General features: G+C 41.8%; 2 protein-coding genes across 6 annotated transcripts in view; one reads left to right on the top strand and one right to left on the bottom strand.

Annotated features, from left to right (window-relative positions):
- The window catches only part of LOC139572382 (amyloid beta precursor like protein 1-like), a 47,965-nt gene extending 45,039 nt beyond the window's left edge, over positions 1-2,926 (bottom strand). For all 4 annotated transcript variants that reach the window (XM_071395128.1, XM_071395127.1, XM_071395125.1 and 1 more), the window contains exon 1: positions 2,515-2,926. In XM_071395128.1, the coding sequence (XP_071251229.1) occupies positions 2,515-2,580 (66 nt within the window). In that variant the 5' untranslated portion in view covers positions 2,581-2,926. The remainder of the gene's footprint in view (positions 1-2,514) is intronic.
- A 950-nt stretch (positions 2,927-3,876) lies between these two features.
- The window catches only part of LOC139572381 (suppressor of tumorigenicity 14 protein homolog), a 38,259-nt gene continuing 20,636 nt past the window's right edge, over positions 3,877-21,499 (top strand). The window contains exon 1 of one of the 2 annotated variants that reach the window (XM_071395122.1): positions 3,877-4,214. In XM_071395122.1, coding sequence (XP_071251223.1) covers positions 4,188-4,214 — 27 coding nt within the window. In that variant the 5' untranslated portion in view covers positions 3,877-4,187. Of the gene's footprint in view, positions 4,215-5,226; positions 5,327-21,499 lie in introns of those variants that run through there. The other variant, XM_071395123.1, reaches the window with a different exon arrangement.

The following is a 21,499-nucleotide window of genomic DNA, read 5'->3' on the forward strand; positions in this document are numbered from 1 at the left end:
ACTGTAAACCTTCACATATCTGCGGGTCTCTTTGTGTAAACCTAAGCATGGTTCCTCACCATACAGCAGTAATCCCAGTAATGCTCTTACAGCAGTGGAATAATTCCACAATGAAAGGAACAGGTTTATGGCTAATAAAACGCACTGTGAGCAACCAGCACCGATGGTTAATAAATACACATGCTAATCCTCTTAACATCTTCAGAATGAATCCTTACACACCACACTATGATGATTACATGCTTTCTACTGACTGGAGATTGGGATTTATAATACCTTCCAAGGGCATAATGTACTGTTGGTAGACAGTATATGAATAGATACAATAAATAGATAGAAAGATCAATGTGTAGATAGATAGACAGATTATGCATGTGAGCTAGTTCTTACAGAGGAACATAGAGCTTCTCCTCTAGTCTACCTACACCCTTACAATGCAACAGTAACAAAGAGAGGGAACAACTCACACTTCTATTCCCAGGTGGAAAGTGAGCTTGACCTGCACTGTAACTCCAGCTGAGACTCCATGAGTCACTGCTCACGCCCCACTCTCCCCTGCTTTCCACCCAGCACAACCCTCTGCCATTTTATACCTCCCCTCCACTCCAGAGCCCCCACAGGGAGCCTGGCCTCCCTCATTAGCTGTGGGGCTGAAGGCCTCTGGGGGCTGGGTGAGGGAGGCGTCTGGGTCTAGTGGTCCCTGGAAGTCACCTCTGACGCATTGGCACAGCTCGGTGGTGGGTGGCACAGGCTGAAAGGGCCCATGATGGCACATATCAGTCTGGAGTCTAGACCTTCATAGGTGTTCTATATAGAATAGCCAGATGTGAGAAAATTCTGCACATGTGCTATGGTTTCCCAATTAGCCTAAGGAGTGATTTGGACAAGGTTAAATGTTATGTCTAAGTGTTAGCACTTTGAGATACACGAGCCGTTATATAAAAAGGTAAAACGGTAGAATAGAAAATAAATGACCCCATTCAAGTAACACAGCAAGGTACTAACAATTCAAACGTCATGATTTTGAGTTGGGAAACTAAAATAATTGGGTCTATTCTAGTGATCCATGGGGGAAATGGAAGAGTCATAGTCTGGAGAGTGCAGTGCTATGCTGTGGTAGAGCTCATTAAAGTCTGCTGTCAGTGATAGCAGTATGGTGGGAGGGCAGAGTGACTGATGGCTGCCTGGTCATTACATTGATCTGGCCCCAGAACAGTCTGTCTGTCAGAGACTCTTATCTACAACACATGAAGCATGAGATAGGTCAGCTCAGCAGGCTCTGAGAACAGCCATTTGCATTTTTTTTTTTCATTCAGTGCAGTGACAAGATGGAGCTTAGTAGTGGCTCAGGCCTCAGCCTTAGTTCATTCTACATCCTGCTATACAAAATGTAGTCGGATCAAACTTAGATCAAAGATGACCCCATATCAAAGCAGGAGGCTAAGGTGTAGGCTTACAGAAAGATAATTTGCACTCATTAAAAAAAGAAGGATATAAGATGAAAAGCACCACATTTCACAATCAATACAGAATTTCTCTCTTTCCCCTGGATTCACAGTGGCGCAATAAAGGTTCAAGCACAGGCCTCCACTGCAGATAAATCTTATGCATCTGATGCAAGTCCCAGATTCAAGACATAGCCTGGAGAAGACTGTACATTTTTATTAAAATAGCAGGTGTGATGCTACTCTCTCTCTGTAGGCAGCCGGAAGGCCTACTGTGTTCTCTCATTCAGCATTCCTAGCATGGGCATCATGACAAAGCAAGCAGGCAGCCAGTGGAGCTCCTCTACAGCCCCCCTACCTTCTATACTGATGGTATAAGGCCACCATTACATTCATGGCTCTGTGATGTTCAAACAGCACTTGATTGTGCATTCTTTCGATAGACTTGCAGGCCTATAATAGCATATACCAGTCTATGGCCTACTGATATGATACTAACAAATTAGATGTTGCGTTGCATTCTTCATTTTTTTCAATTAGACCAGAAGAAAAAATAACAAAAAACAATGACCCCACCCCAGGCTATGAAGACGTTCAGTACATTTATCTCTTTGTTTATCAAGGGTAGATCCCAGATGGTCTCTCTCTCCTGCTCACTAAAACCATGGGGGAGAGGCTGACATACAATAGCCTAATACAAAATAAATGTATTGGCTTGAATACTTGGTTGGCATGACCAAATGTCTACAGATATTTTCTGCATTTCAATAATACAAATTTGCTAATTGGACAATAACACATATTCTGCGTAGGTAGGTTACTGAGCGTTCCTTCTTGTTGACGTGTCATTTATCATCTGACAGTCTGTGTGCGCATTCATTTGCTAATTAAATCTGTCCAAGATAACGGTGCGCGTCAGCAAAAAGGATACGAATTGATATTCATGACATGAGTGATATCGATATGAACATTTACAACACCACTTCGAGCAAAACGCATGTTTATACAACAAATATAAAGCAACAATGTGTTTATCATAGAAATGTAAGATAGTACTATTGGGGCTTACCTCGACATTTCCCCACATGCAATGGGACAATACGGCCATCAAAATGGGTAACATTGTATGTCCCATTTTCACCCCTTCTTCTTTTCCGTTTCTCAATTGGAACGTTTTCTCTTTATAATCTGAATTGATTCCCAAATACAGTTAAATCAGACACTATGATGCGCTCTGTTCTGGTCGGTGCCTGCCTCCGATATCGTCTGCGTCCGTGCGCACTTGCTCTCTCCAATCGCAGCCCAGACTATTATGTGGCTGCAGCCTGGCCAGAAAAAAAAGCTTTTTTCTCAACGCCCATCTACGAGCTTGTATTGTACCATGGACTTTCCTTAATTAAAGCGCCAACATTTTTAGATTAACTGCGGTTTGATATGGTAGAGGGAGACACCCAATGGATATGAATGGGAAGTGCAGGCAGTGGATAGAAACTGGTCTATCTATGAAACTGCCTGAGCGTTTTCATAATATGCGTCACCAATTCAGTGACAGCAGTGCTGAAAGAGGCTGCGTTCATGTGCTACTCGGAACTAGGCAACTTTGAAATGTCCGATTTGGGATTGGGAGTTTTCTCGTCGGAAGAGTTACATGGTGTGTTAAGTGGGGGTGTCCCATCCTTTCAGGCTGAAATAGATTTAAATAGTGGAGTATGGTATTTATTTTATTTTTAGGTAGGGTATTGTTTTTATTTAATTTTTTAGCAACGTATAAGGGAGTTATACTCCAGTCTAGTAGGTGACGGTAATGCAATATTTATTGGATGGCAACCGCCGTTAAACCTCATCAAAGAAGAAGAAAAACGCACCCTTAAAACACAATAACCTTAAAATTCACAATGATGTAATTGATCACATGCCGACTTTTTTTTCCCCCGTGGTGCGTGTTTGATTGAATTTCAGTGTGTTTTACCTTGTAAGTTTGGTCGGGTCCAAAAAATATTTCCTGGCCCAAGCATTAAGCAATGGACCCAGTCATTCATCATACGAACGATAAAAATATGCCAATTCAAATTCTGTATTTGGTCACTAGGGGGCACACAAGGTAAGATAATGGTCTCGTTCTCTACGTGAGGGCTATCAGTGTCTTCAATCACTTCCAATACTGTATTGGCGATTTTTCTACTTTTCTACTTCTACACAATATTTTTCTCAGCGTTATGAAGATGTGATATAGACCTATCTGTTATAAAACGTTGCTATCGAGAAGATATATATGTGTTTAGCCTACGTACATGTAGAGCTGATATAACAGAACCGCATCTGTTTACACAAACTACTTCTAATTTAAATGTTCTGTAAAATCGCAACTTCCTGATCTCACCTGGCGTTCTGGCCATTTACAAAGGCTGCACCAGGTGTGGGCGTGGCTAAATGTCGTGGGTGTGGATGGAAAGGGTCAGTTTCAAGGTGTACAATTGTTGACTGAAACAAACACCTCAGCCACGACAACCACAAAGGTTTCACACCTTTTAACCACAGGATTTGAGTCATTGAAGGAATTTACCAAAGGGACAGTTGTTACTTTTGATCAACATTTTAAATAAATCTCTCTCACGCGTTGATTTGAAACTTCTTGGACCCCAGGGAGGGAGGACTATAGTCCCGTGCATTTAAAGTGTCTAAATCGTTTTGATTGATCGAACTGTCTACCAACTGGATTTAACGCTGAAATAATTGAAGAAAATGAATTCCGCAAGATTTGAATACGAGGTAAGTTTATTTTTTTTGGAAATGTTGTGTAAACCAAACAAATTAGAAATGTAGGAACAACGATGTAACCAAGTCGCGCATTCGCCATTGCTGTCACTTTTGCATTTTCACAGTTGTATTGTTGTTAGAAACTTCATTTGAAATTCTATTTCACAGACAAATGCATAACGTTTAATTCCAGTCACCATAATGTTTCTGTAAGGCCCACCTGTCAAACTCAGCCATATAGGCAAACCTACTCCAATTGACTTTCAGTGACAACATACCACAAGTAAACACTTCAAGGAAGTAACGTTACGTTGCTTTCTCACTGGCCTTCAGGTTATCCCAGTTAATTTTAAACTTGTATAGTTCACTTTTATGTAGGGTAGTTATTCATTATTATATAATTTGAATATGGATGGGCATAATTCGATTTTAAATGAAGGTTAAATCATTTTTTAAATAAAAATTTGATTGTTTTGAATGCGATGTATTTTTGATGACTTAAAAAAAAATTGTGTTGGAGGAAGGAACACAGGATAGGATATGTTATTTTAAAATATCCTTTATTTAACCAGGGAAGTCACATTGAGAATTACATCTGTTTTCCAGATGAGCCCTAGATAGCATGAATGAAACACCTGTAGCCTAGTTAGCAGGGACCCTCCCCATCTTGACTGTCTGGATATTTCTCAACCCTATGTTAATTTAAAGACCGTAAACACTTTGATAGGAGACACACATGACAAGTGTAAAGGTATCAATTCATGATATAAGTCACATAACTCTAATTAATATGTCAGCACCGTGTACTCAATCTCTCCCTCACTGGTCAGGGCGGCCATATTGATTTCATATACCTGCAGTGTTCAGTGATCACAAACTAATTACATGTCCCTGCTGTACTAAGGGCAGGCACCGGCCCCCTGGTAACAGTACATAGTATTGAGTCCCCACTCCTAGCCCAGACAGTGCTGCCCTGCCCCATCTTCAAGGTATTCTGATACCCTGTGGATTCCAGACTTGTCCTGACTCGATCCCCCTCTAGCCTCGCTGCTGCTCACCCACAGAGGAAGACTACTGAGAAGAAAGTTAGTCGCTGCACAGAGGAGTTTAGAGAGGGGGGGAAGGTAGGTTCCTCTATGGTATACCTCTTTCACACACTATACATTTTGATATTATTCTAAATGTTGGTTTTGATGTTTATACACGTACTTACATGTTGATTAAAAAGTGAGGGTTGTGAAATGCTACATAGTTTTGAGCTCAGTCAAAAAAGAAAAGCAAACAGGAGGTTGGAGTCCTGAAAGAACATGCACTTTTTAGGGACCAATAATGGATATCATATTTGTAAGGGAAAGGAACAACATTTCTTAATACTTGCTGGTATACTGAATTATATGGTCCGTTTTCCCTGAGTGTCCTGATGAGATGGGCGCTTGTGCAGTTCATTCATCCTCAGGAATGTAGTCATAGTTTTCCTAGTTTGTACAGTATGCATTGTCATAGTTCTTGGACTGTCTCTAGGTTTCCCGTAACAAATACAGAAATTATAGTAAAAACTCTGTCACCAGAGGTCTTTAGTTAAATATTAGCTACACATAGAAGAGCTGGATTAAGTATAGTCTGTAGAATTGGGTCATGGAGATGTCCACACAGATATCCTGTTTGTCATTGATATGTTTCCAGGTTACACAGTAAGTTAGTACATGCAGTAGCTTTTCATTAGTTGTGTCTCAGGGAAAATGCTCCATTGCTTCCACAAGTGTCATTAAGAGCAGTTCCCTGATGAACACGTGCACTGCTTGACCAAAAGTATGTGGACACCTGCTTGTCGAACATCTCATTCCGAAATCATGGGCATTAATATGGGAAGACTTTCCACTAGATGTTGGAACATTGCTGCGTGGACTTGCTTCCATTCAGCCACGAGCATTAGTGAGGTTGGGAGCGGATGTTGAGCGATTAGGCCAGGCTCACAGTCGGCGTTCCAATTATCCCAAAAGTTGTTGAGGTCAGGGCTCTGTGCAGGCCAGTCAAGTTCTTCCACACCGATCTCGACAAACCATTTCTGTATGGACCTTGCTTTGTGCACGGTGGCATTGTCATGCTGAAACAGGAAAGGGCCTTCTCCAAACTGTTGCCGCAAAGTTGGAACCACAGAATCATCTAGAATGCAGTTGTGTGCTGTAGCGTTTACGATTTCCCTTCACTGGAACCAAGGGGCCTAGCCCGAACCATGAAAAACAGCCCCAGACTATTATTCCTCCTCCACCAAACTTTACAGTTGGCACTATAAATTGGGGCAGGTAGCGTTCTCCTGGCATCCACCAAACCCAGATTAATTTGTCAGACTGCCAGATGGGGAAGTGTGATATCATTCCAGAGAACGCGTTTCCACTGCGCCGAAGTCCAATGGCGGTGAGTTTTACACCACTCCAGCCGACGCTTGGCATTGCACATGGGGATCTTAGGCTTGTGTGCTGCTGCTCGGCCATGGAAACCCTTTTCATGAAGCTCCTGACGAACAGTTCTTGTGCTTGTGTTGCTTCAAGAGGCAGTTTGGAACTCGGTAGTGAGTTTTGCAACCCGAGGACAGACAATTTTTACAGACTACGATCTTCCCCTTCTGTGAACTTGTGGCACACCACTTTGCAGCTGAGCCGGTTCTGCTCCTAGACATTTACACTTCACAATAACAGGACTTACAGTTGAATGAGGCAGCTCTAGCAGGGCCAACTGGCTTGTTAGAAAAGTGGCACCCTATGATGGTGCCATGTTGAAAGTCACTGAGCTCTTCAGTAAGGCCATTCTACTGCCAATGTTTGTCGATGGAGATTGGATGACAGTGTGCTAAATGTTATACAACTGTTAGCAGTGTGGCTGAAATATCAAAAGCTACAAATGTTTAAAGCGGTGTTCACATACTTTTTAAAATATATAGTGTATATCTTTTTATGTGTGGTATTAGTTGTTTTTCACAACCCTGAACCCAATAGAGAGAGTTGCTTTTCATCAATGATATTAATAACCATGACGCATGTGACTAAGTCATTACTGGTTAGAGATGATGTGTGTGTATATATGTGTGTGTATATATATATATATATATATATATATATATAAGTGTCACTAGTGGAAAGATGTCGAAGAAATTGATGTTGTGCAAACAAATTAACTAATTTGTATAGGTAATAATTTGTATGGGTCAGGATTGCTGGAAAGAAGATCCCCTTTTCTGTAGTGATGGGGGAAGAAATCCATACAGTTACATATTGGGATATTATTTTTGATGATATATATTGCAATATTGTTTTTGCGCTTGTTGGCTTTACGTGCACCAAAACGCCAATATTTTTCCTTCATAGCTTGTTCCCCATCTTTTTAAAAAGGGACCCAATTTTCTTTCAGAGCTTTTATTTCCACTACTGAACAAGACTTGTTTTCATGGCTCTCTGTTTCTTTCTGCAGCAGACAGTTTGAGCAATATGTTTGGAACATCGAATCGCAATAAAATCACAGTATCAAATTGTAATAAATTCACAGTATCGAATCCGAAATACATATCGTATCGTGATAATATCGTATTGTGAGGCCCCTGGAAATTCTTAGCCCTACTTTTCTGTACTTTGCCTTAGCTCCCTGCCCTGGCCGGGAGCTAATTATTAATTTTTATTAATAATATACACTGCTCAAAAAAATAAAGGGAACACTTAAACAACACAATGTAACTCCAAGTCAATCACACTTCTGTGAAATCAAACTGTCCACTTAGGAAGCAACACTGATTGACAATAAATGTCACATGCTGTTGTGCAAATGGGATAGACAAAAGGTGGAAATTATAGGCAATTAGCAAGACACCCCCAATAAAGGAGTGATTCTGCAGGTGGTGACCACAGACCACTTCTCAGTTCCTATGCTTCCTGGCTGATGTTTTGGTCACTTTTGAATGCTGGCGGTGCTCTCACTCTAGTGGTAGCATGAGACGGAGTCTACAACCCACACAAGTGGCTCAGGTAGTGCAGCTCATCCAGGATGGCACATCAATGCGAGCTGTGGCAAGAAGGTTTGCTGTGTCTGTCAGCGTAGTGTCCAGAGCATGGAGGCGCTACCAGGAGACAGGCCAGTACATCAGGAGACGTGGAGGAAGCCGTAGGAGGGCAACAACCCAGCAGCAGGACCGCTACCTCTGCCTTTGTGCAAGGAGGAGCACTGCCAGAGCCCTGCAAAATGACCTCCAGCAGGCCACAAATGTGCATGTGTCTGCTCAAACGGTCAGAAACAGACTCCATGAGGGTGGTATGAGGGCCCGACGTCCGCAGGTGGGGGTTGTGCTTACAACCCAACACCGTGCAGCACGTTTGGCATTTGCCAGAGAACACCAAGATTGGCAAATTCGCCACTGGCGCCCTGTGCTCTTCACAGATGAAAGCAGGTTCACACTGAGCACATGAGCACATGTGACAGACGTGACAGAGTCTGGAGACGCCGTGGAGAACGTTCTGCTGCCTGCAACATCCTCCAGCATGACCGGTTTGGCGGTGGGTCAGTCATAGTGTGGGGTGGCATTTCTTTGGGGGGCCGCACAGCCCTCCATGTGCTCGCCAGAGGTAGCCTGACTGCCATTAGGTACCGAGATGAGATCCTCAGACCCCCTGTGAGACCATATGCTGGTGCGGTTGGCCCTGGGTTCCTCCTAATGCAAGACAATGCTAGACCTCATGTGGCTGGAGTGTGTTAGCAGTTCCTGCAAGAGGAAGGCATTGATGCTGTGGACTGGCCCGTCCGTTCCCCAGACCTGAATCCAATTGAGCACATCTGGGACATCATGTCTCGCTCCATCCACCAACGCCACGTTGCACCACAGACTGTCCAGGAGTTGGCGGATGCTTTAGTCCAGGTCTGGGAGGAGATCCCTCAGGAGACCATCCGCCACCTCATCAGGAGCATGCCCAGGCGTTGTAGGGAGGTCATACAGGCACGTGGAGGCCACACACACTACTGAGCCTCATTTTGACTTGTTTTAAGGACATTACATCAAAGTTGGATCAGCCTGTAGTGTGGTTTTCCACTTTAATTTTGAGTGTGACTCCAAATCCAGACCTCCATGGGTTGATAAATTTGATTTCCATTGATCATTTTTGTGTGATTTTGTTGTCAGCACATTCAACTATGTACAGAAAAAAGTATTTAATAAGAATATTTCATTCATTCAGATCTAGGATGTGTTATTTTAGTGTTCCCTTTATTTTTTTGAGCAGTGTACATTGCTTTCAGAAAGTATTCATACCCCTTGACTTTTCCACATTTTGTTGTGTTACAGCCTGAATTAAAAATGTATTAAATTTAGATTTTCTGTCACTGGCCCACTCACAATACCCCGTAATGTCAAAGTGGAATTATGTTTTTAGACATTTTACAAATCAATTAAAGATGAAAATCTTGACTCAATATCTATTCAAACCCTTTATGTCAAGCCTAAATTTGCTTAACAAATCGCATAAGTTGCATGGACTCACACTTTGGCCATAATAGTGGTTATCATGATTTTTAATGACTACCTTATCTCTGTACCTCACACATACAATATGTGTAAGGTCCCTCAGTCAAGCAGTGAATTTTAAACACAGATTCAACAACAAAGATCAGGGAGGTTTTCCAATGCCTCGAAAAGAAGGGCACCTATCGGTAGATGGGTAAAAATAACAACGGTACAGCAAAAGTTGAAATATTTGAACTCAGGCGGCAAGTTCCGTCTACTGGGGCAGCGAACGGCATTCACAGTTGTGCTCTCATTGAAAACAATGACATCCGGTTTGCTGTCTATCTCGTACCATATAAACACTTCATTACAGACTTACCGAGAGAGACTCACAGCTGTAGTCACTGCCAAAGGTTATTGTAACATGTATTAACTCAGGGTTGTGAATACTTATGTACATTAGATATTTCTGTATTTCATTTGACATACATTTGCAAAAGTTTCCAAAAACATGTTTTCAAATCAAATTGTATTGGTCACATACACATGGTTAGCAGATGTTAATGTGAGTGTTGCGAAATGCTTGTGCTTCTAGTTCCGACAGTGCAGTAATATCTAACAAATTCACCACAACTAACTTATACACACAAATGTAAAGGGAATAACAAATAAGAATATGTACAAATAAGAATATGTACATATACAGTTGTAGTCTGAAGTTTACATACACTTAGGTTGGAGTCATTAACTCGTTTTTCAACCACTCCACAAATGTGTTGTTAACAAACTATAGTTTTGGCAAGTCGGTTAGGACATCTACTTTGTGCATGACACAAGTAATTTTTCCAACAATTGTTTACAGACAGATTATAACTCACTGCATCACAATTCCTGTGGGTCAGAAGTTTACATACACCTAAGTTGACTGTGCCTTTAAACAGCTTGGAACATTCCAGAAATTATGTCATGGCTTTAGAAGCTTCTGATAGGCTAATTGACATCATTTGAGTCAATTGGAGGTGTACCTGTGGATGTATTTCAAGGCCAACCTTCAAACGCAATGCCTCTTTGCTTGACATCATGGGAAAATCAAAAGAAATCAGCCAAGACCTCAGAAAAAAATTGTAGACCTCCACAAGTCTGGTTCATCCTTGGGAGCAATTTCCAAACGCCTGAAGGTACCACGTTCATCGGTATAAACACCATGGGACCACGCAGCCGTCATACCGCTCAGGAAGGAGACTCGTTCTGTCGCCAAGAGATTAATGTACTTTGGTGCGAAAAGTGCAAATCAATCTCCGAACAACAGCAAAGGACCTTGTGAAGATGCTGGAGGAAACGGGTACAAAGGTATCTATTTCCACAGTAAAACGAGTCCTATATCGACATAAACTGAAAGGCCGCTCAGCAAGGAAGAAGCTACTGCTCCAAAACTGCCATAAAAAAGCCAGACTACGGTTTGCAACTGCACGTGGGGACAAAGATCGTACTTTTTGGAGAAATGTCCTCTGGTCTGATGAAACAAAAATAGAACTGTTTGGCCATAATGACCATTGTTATGTTTGGAGGAAAAGGGGAAGGCTTGCAAGCCGAAGAACACCATACCAACCATGAAGCACAGGGGTGGCAGCATCATGTTGTGGGGGTGCTTTGCTGCAGGAGGGACTGGTGCACTTCACAAAATAGATGGCATCATGAGGGAGGTTAATGATGTGGATATATTGAAGCAACATCTCAAGACATCAGTCAGGAAGTTAAAGCTTGGTTGCAAATGTGTCTTCCAAATGGACAATGACCCCAAGCATACTTCCAAAGTTGTGGCTAACTGGCTTAAGGACAACAAATTCAAGGTATTGGAGTGGCCATCACAAAGCCCTGACCTCAATCCTATAGAAATTGTGTTGGCAGAACTGAAAAAGCTTGTGTGAGCAAGGAGGCCTACAAACCTTACTCAGTTACACCAGCTCTGTCAGGAGAAATGGGCCAAAATTCACCCAACTTTTTGTGGAAAGATACCTGGAACGTTTGACCCAAGTTACACACATTAAAGGCAATGCTACCAAATACTAATTGAGTGTATGTAAACTTTTGACCCACTGGGAATGTGGTGAGAAAAATATAAGCTGAAATAAATCATTCTCTCTACTATTATTCTGACATTTCACATTCTTAAAATAAAGTGGTGCTACTAACTGACCTACGACAGGGAATTTGCAAGATGCAGTAGATGGTATAGAATACAGTATATACATATGAGATGATTAATGTAGGATATGTAGACGTTATTTAAGTGACTGACGAGTGATACCTTTTTATTACATTTACCAAAGTGGCCAGAGATTTGAGTCTATGTTGGCAGCATCCACTCTGTTAGTGATGACTATTTAAGTCTGATGGCCTTGACATAGAAGCTGTTTTTCAGTCTCTTGGTCCCAGCTTTCATGCACCTGTACTGACTTTGCCTTCTGGATGGTAGTGGGGATAAACAGGCAGTGGCTCAGGTGGTTGTTGTCCTTGATCTTTTTTTCCTTCCTATGACATCGGGTGGTGTAGGTGTCCTGGAGGGCAGGTAGTTTGTCCCCGGGTGATGCGTTGGCCAGACCACACTACCCTCTGGAGAGCCTTGCGGTTGTGAGCGGAGCAGTTGCCATACCAGGCGGTGGTACAGCCCGACAGGATGCTCTCGATTGTGCATCTGTAAAAGTTTGTGAGTGTTTTTGGTGACAAGACACATTTTTTCAGCCTCCTGAGGTTGAAGAGGCACTGTTGCGCCTTCTTCACCACGCTGTCTGTGTGGGTGGACCATTTGAGTTTGTCAGTGATGTGTACGCCGAGGATCTTAACTTTCCAACTTCTCCACTGCTGTCCCGTCAATGTGTTTGGGGGGTGCTCCCTCTGCTGTTTCCTGAATACCACTATCATCGCCATTGTTTTGTTGACGTTGAGTGAGGTTATTTTCCTGACACCACACTCACTTTGTCATTATGGGGTATTGAAATCATTTTGGAATAAATGTACTCCATTTTGAATTCATTCTGTAACACAACACAATTTGGAATAAGTCAAGGGTTATGAATACTTTCTGAAGGCACTGTATATTTTCCACCTTAGTATCGGGGAATGATGTCATAGTCCTGATTTGTGCTTTGTCATTTCCTCAGTTACCAATTTAGGATTTCCTGTGTGAATCCTTTTGAGTATTTGTATTTATTATGCCAGCAGCTTCTTTTCCTGGTGTCCATCCAAATTAAAGCAGTTTTATACAATTAAAAAACATGACATAAAATTTCACAACAGATACACATTAAGTGTGTGCCCTCAGGCCACTACTCTACTACCACATATCTACAACACATGATCCATGTGTACATGTGTGTGTCTGTGTGTGTATAGTGCGTATGTTATCGTGTGTGTATGCCTGTGTGTGTGTCTTCACAGTCCCCGTTGTTCCTTAAGGTGCATTTTAAAGTCTGATTTTACAGCTTGCATAAGTTACTTGATTTGGAATAGAGTTCCGTGTAGTCATAGCTCTATGTAGTACTGTGTGCCTTCCATAGTCTGTTCAGGACTGTGAAGAGACCTTTGGCGTGTCTTGTGGTGTATGCATGGGTGACTTATAACAGTGAGTGAGTATTTATAATTGAGAAAATTCCTTCACTCAGAGTTTGTGTAAAGATGTTGTTTTATTTTGGCTAGCTAAATTGCAGGGGGGGGGGGGGGGGTGGAAGGTGTACCCATTGTACACCCATTGATTCTGGAAGGATATAACTTTATAAATGCCTTATGAGCTTAGTTCAACTGTCGTACCCATCAGAACCCCAAATATAAGCTTGTAAACGTAAACAAACACCGTATAGTCTCAACAAAGTTAAATCAAACATTTTGATATAATGGATGGTCAGTCCTTGCATTCATAGCTCTTTCTATGGATTTGAGAGTGGTTATTTTTCTCCTGCCTCATACCTCAGCTTTTTACAAAAACAGTGGCGGGGTAGCCACTTTGTTATTGTTTCAACTGCAGATTGCCCGTTTTAAATTGCGCTTCAAGAAAGGTTTTCTAGAAACGAAGCAAGAGAACATGAGTGATTCCACTATTATAACCACCACCAACTCTGTTCTGGCCAGTAATGCATATTCCTCTACCGACTGGCATAATTGTTCACAGAAGATCTATTTGTACATGTGGAGATGCGTTTCATCCATAAACAAGGTGGATCCCCAAATGTAAGGGCACAACAGCAATATTCTGATCTTAGAATTCCAGAGATCCCAAGATTGAGCTGAGGGTCAGGTCAGGTGAGGTCAGTGTGACCGGTCATTTTCCAGACAGGATCAGTGTCAGCAGTGGAGTGTGATTATTGGAGAATGTGGCTGTTTCGATCAGATCAGAGCACACAATGTCCTCTTTCCCTCGCTCTATCTGGTAGTGAGTGAAAGGTGTGGGTCAGAGTGGAAGTGAGCAGTACAGGGACACCCAGGTAGGAATTCAACAAGGGAGTCTCCGACAGTCTGCGGTCTTATCTCCTGACTGTCCTGTGGAATGGCCCGTTAACCCTGCCTACTGCAGTCTCTCACACATGACCAGTAGAGCAGGTTGGTTATTAAATGAACCGAGTCACCTAGTAACGTCAGCAGGTCAGTTCCACATCGTGTGAATTCTCTCTCCCTGGACATCAACTCAGCACAATGTGGTGATGTTATTGTACTAGAACAAAATAACCTCTACAATATCCATAGTAGTGACACTTGTCATGACCATTTTCTACCACTTATCTGTAATCTAATGTTATGGGTTATTATATTGTCAAAGTTCCATAACATAACATGGACTATTAGAATGCTCATTGTCATAAACAAAGCATCGCTATATCATGACTTTATTATAACACTACATTTTCAATTTAAGTTAGTTACTAGCCTGAGAAGGTTAGTGTAGTCATGTTTGATGTGAAATTTACATTAAATATGCTTTCACAAATGCATTACACTTTCATAAATAGATCACTTAATTTGTGAATTTTAAGCCATTTCAGAACTCGCGCTCTCTCACGCTCTCTCTCACACTCTCACGCTCCTCACTTTCTTACAATGTATTTGTCATGTAGTTTTAGGCTGATGAGATATTTCAGTCAACAGGTTTCTAAAGTTCTGGTGGAGCTGACATTAAAAAGGTGCTACCTAGATAATGATTGAAGGTTTAAATAACAACCATTGAGTCCTGGTTAATGTTTAAACAGATGGAATGCCTGTCTATTTAAAGCGCAGTTGCTCTGCTCAGTTATATTGTGTAGGCCGAATCAGACTACTCATTGATTTGGTTTAACTTTCATTCCCACTCTCTAAAGCCACATCTTGTAATGTACAATACAATAAGAAAAACACAGAGGATGCACATATGTATGTTTACATTACAAACATCAAATGGTTGTGTGTGAAAAGGAGCTTGTCAGTGCTAGCTATTTCTCTGGACCACGCCTCTCAGTACAGAACACCTCATTACCCATCAGTCTAACTGGTTTGACTAATATGCTGCTACCCTGCTGTATGCCTAGCAGTCCTACTATACCTTATTGTTTAGTTAATACCATTAGCTCTCCAGATGTCCCCTCGTGCTTGTAGTGGTCACATGCAGTGCCTTCAGAAAGTATTCACACCCTTTGACTTTTTCAAAAAGATAAATAGTTTTACAGCCTGAATTTAAAATGGATTACACTTAGATTTTTTTGTCACTGGCCTATACACAATAAGTAGAATTATGTTTTTAGAAATGTTTACTAATAAATATGAAATTAAAAGCTAAAGTGTCCTGAGTCAATAAGTATTCAACCCCTTTGTTGATGCAAACCTAAAGTTTAGGAATATGACTTCCACCTTACCTGTCACCCCAGACCCAGTTAAATTTGCTTATCGCCCCACGATGCAATCGCCTTCACACTGCACACTGCCTTATCCCATCTGGGCAAGAGGAATACCTATGTAAGATTCTGTTAATTGACTACAGCTCAGCATTCAACACCATAGTACCCTCCAAGCTCATCATTAAGCTTGAGGCCCTGGGTCTCAACCCCGCCCTGTGTACTTGGGTCCTGGACTTTGATGGGCCGTCCCCAGGTGGTGAAGGTAGGAAACAACATCTCCACTTCGCTGATCCTCAACACTGGGTCCCACAAGGGTGTGTGCTGTACTCCCTGTTCACCCATGACTGCGTGACTATGGACGCCTCCAACTCAATCATAATTTATGAACATTTGAACATCTTGGCCATGTTCTGTTATAATCTCCACCCGGCACAGCCAGAAGAGGACTGGCCACCCCTCATAGCCTGGTTCCTCTCTAGGTTTCTTCCTAGGTTTTTGCCTTTCTAGGGAGTTTTTCCTAGCCACCGTGCTTCTACACCTGCATTGCTTGCTGTTTGGTGTTTTAGGCTGGGTTTCTGTACAGCACTTTGAGATATCAGCTGATGTAAGAAGAGTTATATAAATAAATTGGATTTGATCAAGTTTGCAGATGACACAACAGTAGTAGACTTGATTACCAAACACAACGAGACAGCCTACAGGGAGGAGGTGAGGACTCTCGGATTGTGGTGTCAGGAAAATAACCTCTCACTCAACGTCAACAAAACAAAGGAGATGATCGTGGCCTTCAGGAAACAGCAGGAGGGAGCACCCCCCAACCACATCGACGGGACAGCAGTGGAGAAGGTGGGAAGTTTTAAGTTCCTCGGCGTACACATCACTGACAAACTGAAATGGTCCACCCACACAGACAGTGTGGTGAAGAAGGCGCAACAGCCTCTTCAACCTCAGGAGGCTGAAGAAATTTGGCTTGCCACCTAAAACCCTCACAAACTTTTACAGATGCACAATTGTGAGCATCCTGTCGGGCTGTATCACTGCCTGGTACGGCAACTGCCTGGTACGCCCACAACTGCAGGGCTCTGCAGAGGGTGGTGCGGTCTGCACAACGCATCACCGGGGGAAAACTACCTGCCCTCCAGGACACCTACAGCACCCGATGTCACAGGAAGGCCAAAAAGATAATCAAGGACATCAACCACCATCCAGAAGGCGAGGTCAGTACAGGTGCATCAAAGCTGGGACAGAGAGCCTGAAAAACAGCTTTTATCTCAAGGCCATCAGACTGTTCAACAGCCATCACTAGCACAGAGAGGCTGCTGCCTACATACAGACTTGAAATCATTGGCCACTTTAATAAATGGAACACTAGTCACTTTAATAATGCCACTTTAATAATGTTTTCATATCTTGCATTATTCATCTCATATGTATATACTGTATTCTATACTATCTATTGCATCTTAGCTTATGGTGCTCTGTCATTGCTCATCCATATATTTATATATTCTTATTCCATTCCTTTACTTATATTTGTGTGTGGAATTGTTAGATATTACTTGTTAGATATTGCTGCACTGTCGGAACTAGAAGTACAAGCATTTCGCAACACTCGCAATAACATCTGCTAACCGTGTGTGTGACCAATAACATTTGATTTGATTTGAATTCAAATTTGCTTAAGTCACAAATTGCATGGATTCACTCTGTGCAATAGTGTTTAACATGATTTTTGAATGACTACCTAATTTCACTACCTCACACATACAGATAATTGTAAGGTCGAGCAGTGAATTTGAAATTCAACCACAAAGACCAGGGATGCTTTCCAATGCCTCGCAAAGAAGGGCACCTATTGGTAGATGGGTGTAAAAAAACGTGGGGAGAAAAAAAGCATACATTGAATATCCCTTTGACCATACTGAAGTTATTAATTACACTTTGAATGGTGTATAAACACCCATTCCCAACAAATATACAGGCGTCCTTCCTAACTCAGTTGCCGGAGATGGAGGAAACCGCTCAGGGATGTCACCATGAGGCCAATGGTGACTTTAAAACAGTTACAGAGTTGAATGGCTGTGATAGGAAACAACTGGGGATGGATCAACATTGTAGTTACTCCACAATACTAACCTAAATGACTGTGAAAAGAATGAAGCCTGTACAAAATAAAATAATTCCTAAACATGCATCCTTTTTGTAGTGAATACAAAGTGCTATGTTTAGGGCAAATCCAATACAACACATTACTGAGTACCACTCGCCAGATTTTCAAACATAGTGGTGGCTGCGTCGTGTTATGGGTGAGTGTCCGAGTTCTAACTTAAATCTTCTTGAAATTCTATGGCAAGACTTAAATGGTTGTCTAGCAATGTTCAACAAGCAATTTTGAAAAAGATTCATAGCTGTAACTGCTGCCAAAGGGGATTCTAATATGTATTGACTCAGGGGTTTGAATACTTATGTCAATTCGATATTTGTTTTTCGTTTTCATAAATTTGCTAAAATTTTGAAAAACATTTTGTCATTGTGGTCTTTTGTGTGTAGATGGGTGAGACAAATGTATGTAATCAATGTTGAATTCAGGCTGTAACACAACAATGTGGAATAAGTCAGGGGGTGTGAATACTTTCTGAAGCCACTGTATTTTACTTTTTGTGGTGTTAAAAAAATAAAAAAATTACAGGCATAATACTGTGACAGGCTTTTGCAATGTTTTTGATTTGTTTTCCTCTGTTCTGTTTATACTGTCAGTGAAAGTTGTGTTTGTATGTGTCCACTGCATTCAACACCATTTCCTGTGTAATCATATGACACTACTGAGGCCTGTAGCTGGAAAGACATCAGCACAGTTCACATGGATCTAATTGGAGGGAGTAGTATTTTTGTTTGAGGGCAGAGAGATGGAGGCAGGGGATATGACGAAAAGCATGTAATGGTTTTATTAGGCTGTGATCAGGGTGACTGATGGAGAGAGCGACCACCCCCCCCCCCCCCCCCCCCCCCCGAGCGCTCACTGACCCCATCCCTAATGATTCCCTTAATTCCATACCATGATTGCTGTTATAAATTCCAATTAGGAGTTATGTGTGAGAGCCGGAGCATGGTAAGAATGGCCTTTAATTGCGATGAGTTATCATCTAGACCAGTGTAATTGAGCCCCCATCTTAAGGGGCGGCACTTCTGACAAATTGATTTAATACCGAAGCGATTCTCCCGTCCCTAATGGTGGATCGGGTCCTTCTCTCCACGCTGGGCCACAGGCGCAGAGGCAATTGTGTGCGGTGATTACTATCTGCTCTGTAATCGCTCTCTGCCGTCTGCGTGCGCAAGAGGACTCGGACACACCCTGGACCCAGGGCAGGGCACATAGATCTTAGCCTATGCCCCAGGTAGCCCTGAACTTACCCATCATACTGAAGTACTGTAGGGAGAGAGAGAGAGAGAGAGGGCTGATATGGAGAGTCACTATATGACATATATTAAAATTAATGGTCACATACACATATTTAACAGATGTTAGTGCTTGTGTTCCTAACTCCAACCGTGCAGTAATATAAAACAATTCACAACAATACAAAGAAATCTAAAAGTAAAAGAATGGAATTTAAAATATATAAATATTAGGACGAGCAATGTCGGTGTGGCATTGACTAAAATACAGTAGAATAGAATAAAGTGTATACACTAGAGGTCGACCGATTTAATCGGAATGGCCGATTTTAATTCAGCCGATTTCACGTTTTCATAACAATCGGAAATCGGTCATTTTGAACACCGAGTTAGATCCATTTGTGAACTGTGCTGATGTCTTTCCAGCTACAGGCCTCAGTAGTGTCATATGATTACACCTTTATTTAACTAGGCAAGTCAGTTATGAACACATTCTTATTTTCAATGACGGCCTAGGAACGGTGGGTTAACTGCCTTGTTCAGGGGCAGAACGACAGATTTTTTACCTTGTCAGCTCAGGGATTCAATCTTGCAACCTTACACTTAACTAGTCCAACGCTCTAACCACCTGCCTCACGAGGACGCGAATGCAGTAAGAAGCCAAGGTAAGTTGCTAGCTAGCATTAAACTTATCTTATAAAAAAACAATCAATCAATCATAATCAATAGTTATAACTACACATGGTTGATGATATTACTAGTTAATCTAGCGTGTCATGCGTTGCATATAATCGATGCGGTGCGCATTCGCGAAAAAGGACTCGTTGCTCCAACGTGTACCTAACCATAAACATCAATGCCTTTCTTAAAATCAATACACAGAAGTATATATTTTTAAACCTGCATATTTAGCTAAAAGAAATCCAGGTTAGCAGGCAATATTAACCTGGTGAAATTGTGTCACTTCTCTTGCGTTCATTGCACACAGAGTCAGGGTATATGCAACAGTTTGGGCCGCCTGGCTCATTGCGAACTAATTTGCCAGAATTTTACGTAATTATGACATAACATTGAAGGTTGTGCAATGTAACAGGAATATTTAGACTTATGGATGCCACCCGTTAGATAAAATACGGAACGGTTCCGTATTTCACTGAAAGAATAAATGTTTTGTTTTCGAGATGATAGTTTCCGGATTCGACCATATTAATGACCTAAGGCTCGTATTTCTGTGTGTTATTATGTTTAAGTCTATGATTTGATAGAGCAGTCTGACTGAGCGATGGTAGGTAACGGCAGGCTCGTAAGCATTCATCCAAACAGCACTTTAGTGCGTTTTGCCAGCAGCTCTTCGCAATGCTTCAAGTATTGCGCTGTTTATGACTTCAAGCCTATCAACTCCCGAGATTAGGCTGGTGTAACCGATGTGAAATGGCTAGTTAGCGGGGTACGCACTAATAGCGTTTCAAACGTCACTCGTTCTGAGACTTGGAGTAGTTGTTCCCCTCGCTCAGCATGGGTAACGCTGTTTCGAGGGTGGCTGTTGTCGATGTGTTCCTGGTTCAAGCCCAGGTAGCGGCGAGGAGAAGGATGGAAGCTATACTGTTACACTGGCAATACTAAAGTGCCTATAAGAACATCCAATAGTCAAAGGTATATGAAATACAAATCGTATGGAGAGAAATAGTCCTATAATAACTACATCCTAAAACTTCTTACCTGGGAATATTGAAGACTCATGTTAAAAGGAACCACCAGCTTTCATATGTTCTGAGCAAGGAACTTAAACGTTAGCTTTCTTACATGGCACATATTGCACTTTTACTTTCTTCTCCAACACTTTGTTTTTGCTTTATTTAAACCAAATTGAACATGTTTCATTATTTATTTGAGGCTAAATTGATTTTATTGATGTATCATATTAAGTTAAAATAAGGGTTCATTCAGTATTGTTGTAATTGTCATTATTACAAATAAAAATAAAGAATCGACCGATTTTAATCGGTATCGGCAATTTTGGTCCTCCAATAATCGGTATCGGCGTTGAAAAATCATTATTGGTCGACCTCTAGTATACACAGTGCCTTCGGAAGTAGTCAGACCCCTCATTCTATAATGTATTAAATTGTTTTTTTCCCACATCAATCAATAACCAACACACAATTTATTACAAATAAAAAAACAAATCTCACATTACATAAGTATTCAGACCCTTAACTCAGTTTTTTCTTGAAGCACCTTTGGCAGTGATTACAGCCTCAACTCTTCTTGGGTATGACGCTACAAGCTTGGCACACCTGTATTTGGGGAGTTTCTCCCATTCATCTCTGCAGATCCTCTCAAGCTCTGTCAGGTTTGGAGGGGGGGGGGCGTTGCTGCACAGCTATTTTCAGGTCTCTCCAGAGATGTTCGATCGGGTTCTGGGCCACTCAAGGACATTCAGAGACTTGTCCCGAAGCCACTCCTGCGTTGTCTTGGCTGTGTGCTTAGGGTCATTGTCCTGTTGGAAGGTGAACCATCACCTCAGTCTGAGATCTTGAGCGCTCTGGAGCAGGTTTTCATTA

This window comes from Salvelinus alpinus, chromosome 4 (assembly GCF_045679555.1).
Source record: "Salvelinus alpinus chromosome 4, SLU_Salpinus.1, whole genome shotgun sequence".
Lineage (NCBI taxonomy): Eukaryota > Metazoa > Chordata > Actinopteri > Salmoniformes > Salmonidae > Salvelinus > Salvelinus alpinus.